This window comes from Tupaia chinensis, unplaced genomic scaffold (genome assembly GCF_000334495.1).
Source record: "Tupaia chinensis unplaced genomic scaffold, TupChi_1.0 Scaffold000332_1, whole genome shotgun sequence".
Classification (NCBI taxonomy): domain Eukaryota; kingdom Metazoa; phylum Chordata; class Mammalia; order Scandentia; family Tupaiidae; genus Tupaia; species Tupaia belangeri.
In genome coordinates, this window is record NW_006159826.1 from 1334287 (window position 1) to 1346146 (window position 11860).

General features: G+C 60.6%; 1 protein-coding gene across 1 annotated transcript in view; it reads left to right on the plus strand.

Annotated features, from left to right (window-relative positions):
• HDAC4 (histone deacetylase 4) overlaps positions 1–11860 on the plus strand; it is a 318469-nt gene that overhangs the window by 223944 nt on the left and 82665 nt on the right. Inside the window, exon 7 of the mRNA XM_027773229.1 lies at positions 7426–7547. Within this exon, the coding sequence (XP_027629030.1) occupies positions 7426–7547 (122 nt within the window). The remainder of the gene's footprint in view (positions 1–7425; positions 7548–11860) is intronic.

The following is an 11860-nucleotide window of genomic DNA, read 5'->3' on the forward strand; positions in this document are numbered from 1 at the left end:
GGGCAGCGCAGCCGGTGGCTCCCAGGCTGGCGGTCAGCCCCCAGGGAGTGGGGCCACATGGCCAGCAGCTTACAGGCTGGTGGTCATCCCGCCAGGGACGGAGTTGATGCCCTGGGCTGGGGCCTGGGCATGATTCGTGCCCTGGAGCCCAGCCCAAGTGGGCCGTATGCAGCTGCACATCTCAGCCCCACGCCATCCCGATTCTGAAGCTGTTAAAGCACCTCTGTTTATGGTGCCGTTGTGTTGAGCCCCTCCAGAGCCTGAGGAACAGGCTTCTGGGTCCTGCTTAGAACAGGGGGAGCCCCGGTGCAGAAATTCACACCCACTTAGAATGGGAGAGCCTGGTGCAGAAGTCCACACCCACTCAGAATGGGCGAGCCACAATGTAGAAATCCACACCACTCAGAATGGGGGAGCCCGGTGCCGAAGTCCACACCCACTCAGAATGGGCGAACCACAATGCAGAAATCCACACCACCCAGAGGGAGCCCAGTGCAGAAGTCTACACCACTCAGAATGGGGGAGCCCGGTGCAGAAGTCCACACCCACTCAAAATGGGGGACCCCCCTTGCAGAAATTCACACCCACTCAGAATAGGGGAGCCCGGTGCGGAAGTCCACACCCACTCAAAATGGGGGACCCCCCTTGCAGAAATTCACACCCACTCAGAATGGGGGAGCCTGGTGCAGAAGTATGCTCATTGTCCTAGGGATTCTGCTTTTGGCCAGAGGGTTCACCCCCAGGAAGGGGCACGGCGTGAGCCGGCCGTTCACAGAGGCCGAGTTTGCATGGTTGCCATCGTGGGGCTTAACCCACTACCTGGAAGCAGATGTCTGCTGAAATTGCTTCTTGCTGACCTCAAGAGTCGTTTCTTTCCTAGAACAAACTCAGAGTGTTGTTTTCAAATATCGAAATGTGCTCAGCACTGCCCCTGGCAAAGCAGTAGAGCTGGCCTGACCTCGGAGTGGCAGGTGGTGCAGTGCCCAGGGGGCGGGGGGGGCCGCCCCCAGCCATTCCCACTGGGCCATCCGCTGGTCCCGTGGACGGCAGCGGCCATCACCCGAAGGCGTTTCCTCCCACGGCGCCCCTCAGCTCCTCAAGCTCCTGCACCTGCTACGTACACCCCAAGCATCCCGTGGGCGTTTGTGTGATAAAGCGTGACCCTGAAACTGGCAGGGAGGAGGGGACAACAGTGTCCGTGATAGGCAGCCAATGCCAGTGGCCCTGGAGACCCCATGTTTGTCTGTGGCCTCTCACTAGAGATCGTCCCACCACATGGTTTCCCGGTGAGAAGCCCGCTGTCCCCTGGTTGGGCAGGTTGGGGCTGCCAGGAAGATGTAGCGAGGGTCAAAGGTGAGGAGCAGCTCAGATGGTGACCGTGGGGCTCACTGAGTGAGCAGGAAGGGGCCGGGGCTGGGGAACAGCAGGGGCCTCTGGGGCAGTGGCTCTGTGGGGTCAGGAAGGAGGGGTGGCAAGAGGAGCCCGAGGAGGGGAGGCGGGCAGCCAAGCCCACATCCCGGGATTGGGTGGGAGGGGGAGAGGGAGAGGCGGGACTGGGCGAGGAGGGGCGGGTGGCAGGGCCCGGAGGCCACTCTGGGCAGCATGGACGCTGAGAACTTGACGAGGAGCTGGGTGTGGGGAAGGGGCTTATGGAGAAGAGGGGAGCATCCGGGCTGGGCGGGAGCCCTGGTGAGCAGACCCGACCTGGACACGCCTGTTTGCTGGGGATTAACGGCAGGGGGGGCACGCAGTACCCACTGGGGCAGGGTCTGGCCGTACCAGCTGGGCCTGGAGGACACTTGCCCGAGGAGGCAGCAGGGCAGGCTGGTCTTTGTAGTGTCACCACACTGGGACTCGAGCCAAGGGTTCCCACATTGAGCTGCAGCAGGACAGCAGGAACATTGTCAGAAAACGGAGTGCGTGGGGGAAGCAGTGTGCTGTGACCCCAGCCCCACACCACAGCTCATGTGGAGACAGCACAAACCCTGAGCCAGGAGAACTAGAGGGCAGAGCAGGAGCTGCATAGCCCTGGGGGAGGACTCGGCACAGGTCTCCTAGGGCACCAGATCTTGACTACAAACCGGAAACTGGAAACATTGCTGTCAACACTTTATTTCAGAGTTCTGTTTTTTAAAAAGTCATTGAGCCAGCAAACACCTTGGAGGTTATGGCACCGGATCCCACATGGTTGACCGTGTGGCTCAGATCCTGGGTCCAACAGCTTGGAACACATACTGGGGGTGTGTACATGCATCCCCAAAATCCCGAAAGGAGAGCATAGGGCAGCGTGCTCTCCCTTCCAGAGGGTGCTTTCTCATGCCCCAGGCGAGCGCATGCACCCTATAGCAGACTTTAGAAAGGGGGGACACTAAGGGGCCAGCCCGTGGCTTGGTGATTAAGACAGCTGGATCTCACATGGCCAACCGTGCAGTTCGAGTCCTGGCCTAGCAGCTTAAAAACTATCCCAGCATGTGTGTGCCCAAGATCCTGAAAGGCAGGCAGAATGGAGGAGAAGGGATGTGGCATCTCTCTCTCTTTCTCACTCTGTCTCTCTAGCATATATACAAAGCATCTGGCTAATTAAAATAAAATAAGGCATCATTAGTAAAATAAAAAGGCAGGGCCAACAGGTGGCATAGCGGTTAAGGTGCTGGACTCCCACATCCAGGACCACAGTTCGAGTCCTGGACCTGGCGGCTTGAAACTCAAGCTGGGTGCATGTGCATGTGTGTCCAAAGTCCCAAGAGGAGAGTGGAGGAGAAGGGATTGCGGCATGGCCATACCCTCTGGGGGGTGATTTCTCGCCTTCTGTCTCTGGCGAGCACACGCACCCTATAACAAAAATCTCTAAAGATAAACTAAAATGGCAAGCTACAGAAAGGAATCAAATATTGACAGTGTTCGTACCTGATGAATCACTTGTATCCAGAGTATATTGGCCTTTTTGTAACTCAGTAATAATAATAATAATGAAAAGTAGGCAAAAGACCAAGTTGCTCACAAAGCAAGCTGACGCGCCGTGAGGAGACGTCCAGCACCTCCAGTCGGAGGAGAAGCTCCTACCACAGTGAGATGCCCGCGGGCGTGGCCACTCTTTACCAGTCCCCTGTGGGCAGAGCCTGGAGGCTGGTCTCCAGGGGCTGCCTTGGGGGTTTGCGTGGCTCAGCCACGTCAGGGAACAGCTGGCAGTTCCTTATGAGAGCGAGTGCCCGCCTGCCTCCAACGCACCAGTGCCCTTTCGAGGTATTTGCCCAAGGCCAGTGAAATCGCGGCCACACACATACCTGTGTTCTTGCGGTCATGGCAGCCTGGCGCGTGTGTGCCGAAGGACAGAAACAAGCCTGGTGCCCGCCCCAGCTGAATGGTCTTACAGGGTGTGCTGTGGGCACCAGAATTCTGAGCAGTTACAGGCGTCAGCCCTGCGGAGACACGGGTGACATGCAGACTCTGGGCTTGGACAGGCCTGTCACAGTGTCCACCCGCCACTCTGCGATGTGGACCTTGGATCTGGCCACACTGCTGTGTCTTGGCCGGACGCCGGCTGAACAGGCCGAGAGGCCACTGTGTGGGCGGAGGCGCGGGCAGCTGTGAGACGCACCGTCATGTGACTCCATGGGCTTGCGAGGTCACTCTTCCCACTTCTCATTCCCTGTCCACTGCAGCGGGGCCACCACTGTGAGACACGGGGGTAGCAGGACTCCTGACGCCCAGTGCAGATGGGCTAAAGCTGCTGGTAACTTGACGCCGACCACGTGTTAAAGTGACAGCCTTGGCTGGATCGGGCCAGATGGCTTTCCAGAATCAGTCCTGGTCCTGTCCGTCCACTCAGATGTGGATCCCAGAAGTTTATGTAGGCACGCGGGCACTGGGGTTTGCCTACTTTAAGCCGTCGGTGTAAGCATGCTGAGAGGGGGAGGCCAGCAGTTCGTAGTTAGGTGGTTGAATTTGTGTTGAGATTTATTCATTGTGGGAGCTTTAAAAACTGTGTAAAAATAATGTTAACATACGAGTTTATTTTGATGCACAAACTGTTTAAAGCCACACATAACTTCCTAGAGTACTCGTTTCCCGTGGCTGCCCCTTAGGTAATTGAGGTATTGCTTAGAAAGAAAGCGAAGGGTGTTTGGTTTCCGGTCTTCAGAGGAGGCAGGACTACGCTGGAGATGGTGCCCAGGCCCGCCCAGGTCTCACGGCAGCCTCCTGCCCTCCCACTCTGTGCTGGTCCCCGGACTGCTCGTGTAGGCTCAGAGTGGAGGGAGGCCAGAGGAGCCGTGCTGCTCTTGGGAACACGCGGGGTGGCCGGTGACCAGTGTGAGAGAGTGGGGTGCAGACAAGGGGTGTGTGTGTGGAGTAGTGTGGATAAGGTGTGGGGAGGTGCGGATAAGGGGTGTGTGTGTGTGTGTATTGCAGACGAGGTGTGGGGGTTGTGTGTGGAGTGGTGCAGGTAAGGTGTGTTGTGTGGTGTGTGTGTGTGTTGTAGACCAGGTATATGAGGGTTGTGTGTGGCTGTGTGTATGTTGGATGCAAATGAGGAGTCTGTATGTATGAGTATGAGTGTGTGTATGTGGGGTACCGATGTGTGTGCGTATGTATTCGTGTGTGTATGGGTTACAGGGGACGTGAATGTGGGGATCTTGGGTGTGTATGTGGGGTACCAATGCGTGTGCGTATGTATTCGTGTGTGTATGTGGGTTACAGGGGACGTGAATGTGGGGAGTGTGGGTGTGTGTATGTGGGGTACCGATGTGTGTGTGTATGTATTCGTGTTTGTATGTGGGTTACAGGGGAGGTGTATGTGGGGAGTGTGGGTGTGCGTATGTGGGGTACAGGTGAGGTGTGTGTAGGGTGTGTGTGTGGCTGCTTATATGCGGGGTGCAGGTGAGGTGTATGTGCATGCATGTTTGTGTAGGTGTGTATATGAACGTGGAACTATGTATGTGGGGTGCAGGTGAGTATGTGTGCAGTGTGTGTGTTCAGGTACATGTATGGAGGGTGCATCTGAGGTGTGTTGATTTGTGTCCGTGTGTATATGTGACGTAGGTAAAATGTGTGCACACGTTAGGTGTGTGTGGCATGCAGGAAAGAGGGTGTGTGAGCGTGGTATGTGTATGGGGAGCAGGAGAGGTGCGCGTGAGTGTGGCTCGTATGTGGGATGCAGGTGGATTGTGTGCATGTATGTGTGTGTGGGATACAAGTGGTGAATGTGCTCATAGATGCAATGTGGGTGAGTGTGGGCATGGGTACACACCTGTGGATTAGGTGAGGGTGTGTGTGCACAGCCCATGCTCACACTTCCATATCCTTCCTCACTGGGGTCACACCTGCGGAGCCCGGGGTGCTGCGTGTCCAGGGCCACCCTGCCAGACCCTGGAGGGGCAGCACAGTGAGGCAGCCTCTCTTGGCCGCATGGTTGGGGAGGCTGTGCCTGACTCAGGGGCGGGGAGCACGGGACCAGTACCCCGCTCTGCAAGTCCTCAGACTCAGCCGAAGGCTCAGCCTGCCCGGAGCCTGGTCCTGGCTCCCTGAGGTTTGACGAGGAAGTGAGGGTTTTCTGCCTGACGAAGTCTCAGGTGCAAGCCGTAAGCGGAAATAACGATCTTACGTCCAGTTCCAAGACCCGGTTCTACTGTAAACACACCCTGCCAGGAAAGGGTAAGCCATAGCGGTGGTTACTGTTTGTTACTTGTACTTACGTAACTTACTGTCCCTGGATTTCTTACTAGATCGTTCTTGCTGCCGATTAGACTGTCCCGTCTCAGCACGAGGCTTGCAGGCCTCATCCGCCAAGCTCACCGTACAGAGGGCTGGATGCTGAGAGGGCCCACCTTGGCTTGGCGCTCGGCGCTCGAGAGGGCTGGGCGGGCTGGGACCATGTTTCCCTGGGGTATGGCCCGAAATGGGACTCCGCAGAGAAGTATCGTGCTGTACCTGTCACGAGACCATGGGAGACTGGGCACCAAAATGAGGCTTGGGTGTCCAGGGAGGATGCCAGGGAGAAGTGAGGCCTCCTGCCCAGGGACATGGTCCCACGCGAGGCCACAGCCGGTACTCAGGTGTAGACGTGTGTCCCCAGCCTGCACTCCCAGCCATCACCCAGGAAACCAGACAGAGCAGTCCTCTGGAAGGAGCTGTGCCCTCGCAGGTGGGCGTGGCCTGGAGGGCTTAGCTCTCTGGAATTTTCCGAGCTCTTCTGCTGCTGATCCAGACCCCGCCCCACAGCCCAGACAAGCGCCCGCTGGCCCATCTGCCTCCGGTCCTTCCCGCACGTCCGTCTCTGGGTATTTACATACACCTGTGCACGCTGGGAGCTGCTCCAGGTGTGGCTGTGGCTCTGTGTGTAAATAGTGTAACAAGCGCCGGGTCGGTAAGCTGGCCAGCCTGTTTCCAGTTAAGCAGAGTGCAGTCTAAAGACAGGATGTGTTGCCGCTCGCTGTTTGTTTTGTTTTGTTTAAGAGAGATGTTTGCTATAGGGCACATGCACTTGCTGGAGAGACAGAGACAGAAAGCAAGACATCACCTCCCCAAAGGGAGAGGGCCACTGTGGAACTCCTTCTCTTCCATTCTCCTCTCAGGATCTTGGGCACGCGTGTACCCGTACCCGGCGTGAGTTTAAGCCACTGGGTCTGGGACTTGAACCGTGGTCAGTTACCTGAGAGTCCAGTGATAGAACCATTATGCCATCTGGCGGTTCTGACTCTTGGTGTTTAAGCGAGATGCGGCTGGTGCTGTCTTCAGGAGAGGCCACGCTGACGGTCGGCCAAGGCTGGTGCCTCCCTGCCTCGGCTCCCAGCATGCCCCGTCGCCTCTCCTAGCTGGTTGTTGGAAGGTTTTGCTCTGGGTTTGGTTTTCATGAAGGGAGTGCGTTTTGCGCAGTGTCGATCGACTCCCTGGTGGGGCAGCTGCTGCCATGCTGTCCCTCCCCAGGACAGACAGTGACCGGGTGACCTTCTGGTGATGCTGGGTGCAGAGGGAGGCGTTGCTGCTGCCAAAGTCCCCACAGGCTCCTGCTTCAGGCGCAGCGGGCCCTGCAGGTCACAACCCATGCCCCACTCCAGACCGTCCCCACCTGCCTGGCTGCCTGTGCCTCACCTTAGTTTCTCACCTGTCGCCCACCTGCATTCCTCCCTCGTACTGGCGGCCAGGCTCTGCGTGGCCATTGGGGACCCTGAGGGTGAGGCAGGCCAGTGCAGGCTGTGGTATGAGGGCCCTGGAGAGGAGCCCCGCAGTGGAGGGACCTGGGTCACAGCTCGCTGCGCAGCGTCGCTGGCTTTGCCACGTTCCAGCTCCCCTAGCAGGGCCCGCCCGTCCAGGAGGTGGTAGCTGCGGCCGGCCAGGCCCTGAGGTGAGGGCTAGCATGGGCCCACGGCAGGCTTTCCAGCACAGGACGCCACAGAGCCTGCTGACCCGCCTCTGCCTTCTCCCCAGGAAAACGCAGCACAGCTCCCTGGACCAGAGCTCTCCACCCCAGAGCAGTGTGTCGGCCTCCTACAACCACCCGGTCCTGGGGATGTACGACGCCAAGGATGACTTCCCTCTCAGGAAAACAGGTCGGTGCGTGGTGGCGGGGCAGGCGAGGACCTACGTGCTTACATGTGATGCCCCTGCGGCCTCCCTGCAGGCTGCACACCCTCCACATGTTTGCTTTCTTTACTGCCCTCGTTTTGGAGGTACCCTACGCACACTGGCACTCAGAAAGGGAGCCCATGTATGTGCACCTGGCATCAGCCGGAGCGTGCTCACGCAGCCACCGCGGCCATGCGTGCCCTCGGGCACGGTGCAGCAGCCCCCGCTGTGTGCGTCAGGTCTTCCTGCTTGCGCGTGGGCTTGGCCCCGGACAGGGCTCGGGCAGCAGGGGCAGTCGGGGTTCCCAGGGGGAAGACAACCTTATGGAAAAGAGCTCGTTGTGTCTTGCGAGGGCATCTGGGGGCTGTGCCACAACTAGCAGGAGAGGATGCCGGGCACAGGCCGAGCCTACGCGATCCCACAGTAGGAGAGGCCGGCTAGGGCAGTGCTGCTAGTGCTGGGGGCCGTGAGGACCGGGCCCCGGGCAGGCCTCATCCCAGACACAGCAGGGGTGCCCACAGCTGCAGGGCAGTGTGGGGATCCCGGGTGCCTTCCTGAATGGCAGTTCCTGGAAATGACGTCTGCACGGCCCAGCTCTCCTTGCTAGGCAAATTCCGTGTGACGACAGGTCTGGGTCAGATCTGGGCAGAGGTACGATAGGGCAGTCAGTCACAGATCCACCTTCACCCACATGATGGCCCAGCACTGTCGCTTCCGAAAGGCGGAAGGCTTGGGCACATATCGCAGGCCTCGGTAGGCTGTGCCCGAAGAGGATTTGGCACAGCCCAGGGTGGGAGCGGGGTGGGGGCAGCAGATGAACCGAGAGCTGCGAGTCCAGGGCCCCTAGCCCAGATTAGGCGGATGGCGCTATCTGAGGTGGGTGCAACGCGGTGGGCCAGAACAGGCTGCCATGGCCCTGGTGGAGTCGGGCGCACGAGGCCCGCCACGTCTTTGGAGCCAGAGCCCCTCTGGTTGAGGACGTCGGGGTGGCGGAGCCCTCGTGCCAGATGCGCATGAGCTGGGCTGCCTGCCCGGGTGTTCTGCCTCTGGTGGCGCTCAGTCCTTTCCCAAGGGCGGATCCAAGCATGGTTCTGACTCCGTGTGCTGATGGCAGCTGGGACTCACCTAGAGCCAGCCCGGAGTGCGGCCGACGGCTGGCCCAGGGGGACACACCCATTGCTCATCACAGTCTGCGGGCCACGTCCTAAATCTCCATCGTCACAGTGGGTACACCCATGCCCAGAGAGCCCGGGACCAGGAGGCCAAGAACGTGCCGCCCCGAGGACAGCTGGTGGGCGAAGGCGGGGGTCGCAGGTGTCACGGTCCAGCAGCCGTGGTCGAGCTCTGCCTGCTGCCTCAGTCGCTCCACGCGCCCTGTGAAATTCCGGGAGCCTGTCCTGCCCGTGGCCACATGGCACCTGCGGACACAGGCGGGAGCAGAGCAGAGACCCGGCCGCACGCAGGGCCAACGCTCACACGGGCCCCCCTTCCTGAGGCAGCCGTCCAGCTCCAGGGCATCTCGGGGTCCGCTTCTGTCCTGGAGACAACCCGAGGAGCGGCTGTGGCCTGGGTCCCTGGCGGTCTCAGGACGGCAACAGGCCGTGCTTTGCTTCATCATGCCATGCAGCCGGCGGCGTCCTGGGCCGCGTGGCGTTTCTCAGGGGCTGTCGAAGCAGCGTTGCCGGCACCTGAACTTTGCTGTTCCCCTGGGACCCAGCCGCCCCAGCCCCTCATGAGAGCCAGAGGCCACCTGTTTGCACACACAGAGGCCGCTTCGCACACACAGGGGTGGTGTGAAGTGCGGAGGTGGTGGAGGAAGTGCCCGCACCGCCTAGCAGAAGTGCCGTCAGGTGCCCTGTGTCACCCTGGTTGGACCTGACGGTGCCCGGCACTCTCGCGGGATTGGCAGATGAGAGGTGGCGGCAGCTTCAAGCAGTATGCAGCCTGTTCTCATGAGTCTGCACTCGGCTCGGGGTTTGGTCGGGACGGCTCCGCGGCCTCAGCAGCTCCAGCTCGGGCGGCTGGAGGACCCATGGCCACGTGACCCACATGCACAGGCCGGTGTGTCGGAGGGGATGCCCCGCATGGGTACAGGCTGCGCTCCGCTCCTCTCCCCGTGGCCTCCCAGTGGGCTTCCCAGGTTTCCTCGTCCTCAGAATGGGATGCCTGGGTCCCAAGCAAGCATTCCCGTCCCTGGAAGTCACGGCATCCCTTCACCAAACTACCGATCAAGGCAGTCACCGGGACGGGTTTCTGGGCAGAGAGCCGCACGCCAGCCCCTGCTGGAGGAGTGAGAGGGGGCTGTCGCGTCCCTCTCTGAAGCAGGACTGTGGCCGCCCTGACGCCCAGAAAGGCCCTGACCTTGAGAGGCTTGCTCTGAAATCCCTCAAGAAGCACAGGCGTGAGCGAAGGCACCCCCGTAGCCGTGACGGCCCTCGCAGGCACACGGCGCTACGCAAGCTGCCTCCTGCAGTGTTCCATGTCGGCCTCGACGGGCACTGCGGACGTGAGAGAGACACGGAGCTGGGCGCGGGCCCTCAGCACAGCGTCTGTCCACAGCAGGCTCGGGGGTGGTTCACACCAGACCTCTCCTGTGTACGAGAGCCTGGAGCCGCCTGTCCGGCCATGTGCATCTGGGGCAATAGGAGCCTAGCTCCCCCACTCAGCACCTGGTGACTGGGTCTCAGACGCTGTGCCTCATTCGCTGCACCTGAGCCGCGTCACTACGGTAGCCCTCCCTGCGGTGTTCCTGAGACGTGGCTGAGGGGACATTTGCAGGGCATCCGGGGAGATTCCACCTTCTTGGCCACCCCCGCCCCGCGACCTGCCAGGGAAGCACCCCAGGGCCACAGACCTGCCCACAGGGCCTGAATCCCCACTGGGGCTCAGGGCTCCTGTCCCAGCGCCTGGCTGGCCTGAGCACTGCCTCTCTGGAGCTCAGCGCTTAGCTGCGCCTGCCACATCGGGGCCCCGGCTGCCCAGGCCCAGCTCTGACCTCCTGTTAGAGCCCACCCTCTCCTGAGTGATGACCGCAGGGCGTCTCCCCTTTGGGGCCCTCTGCTTCGCATCAGGGTGGGCTGGGGTCCCAGGGGAGGCAGGGCCCAGTTCCCCTGCCCCCCGCCCCCGGGTGGCCTTAGGCTGACCCTGATTTGGGTCTCCAAAGCCTTCAGATGCCGTGTGTGGTCTTCAGTACAGTCGCAGGGGAAGGGATGTCCCGGCAGCCGTGTGGCTGGTCCGGGCACCTTCGGGTGCTTCTTCGGGACTTTGCAGACTCACGGGGCCTGACCGGAAACGCCAGTTCAGCAAAGCTCCGTCCTCGTTCACACAGAGATCTGTGCCGTTCCCACAGGACCAAGCTGCTTTAGCATTCGGGCGACATTTAAGGATTTGGGTTTTCTCCAGGAAAACTCTTCTGTCTTCCTCCCTGTGGTTTCTAATTGATGAAGCCTCTGTCTTGCGAGCATGACCCCGGCCCCATCCAGCTGGCTCCCAATAGCTCCACTCGGCACGGCCGTCTCCGGGCCCGCGCCCGTGCAGAGCTTGGCCCACGTGTGTCTGCACGGCCGTCCCTGGGCTGCCTTGTACCTTGGTGCTTTCTCCCAGCCAGTGCTGCATTGTGGGCACCATTCCATCTGGTGTGTCAGGCAAAGCGTCTTCCAGGGAGCCCCAGCACGTGGCGAAGCCCTTGGGGTTCACGTGGCCTATAGACACGGCCCCTCTGTCCTCTCTGCTGGTGTTTCCATGGGGTCCGAGCTGCCGGTCCAGAACTCAGCAGCTTAGCACCCTGCCAGCCCTCGGGGAGCTCCTCGTCCCCCTGCACGGACAGGACACTTCAGCCTGGTCGAGGTGGTTACCATCCCGAGTCCTCTGGTGTGTCGACTGGCGGGCCTGTTGCTCGTGGAAGTCGGGCATCTTCCTCTGTCCGTCTACCCTGACAACACGGCAGGTGACCGAGCTGAGATCCCCGGTGCCAGCAGCCTGGTAAGTGGCGTGGCTGACCCGGGCTGCGCAGCAGGGAGGCCTGGCCAGGCCGGTCCCCCTGCCCGTCTGAGCCCTGCGCACCAGTGGCAGGCTCCATGATGTCTAGGGCCAGCACTCATTGGCAGCTCGCGCGCCACCCTCTTTCCTGTGAGGCTCCCGTTTCCTTGCTGGGCCGTGGGCGCTTTCATCCCCGCCGACCCGCGCTGTCGTGTGTTATATACAGAAACTTTCTGCGTCCCCGTCGACCCGCGCTGTCGTGTGTGACATACAGACACTTTCTGCGTCCCCGGCAACCCACGCTGTCGTGTGTGAGACC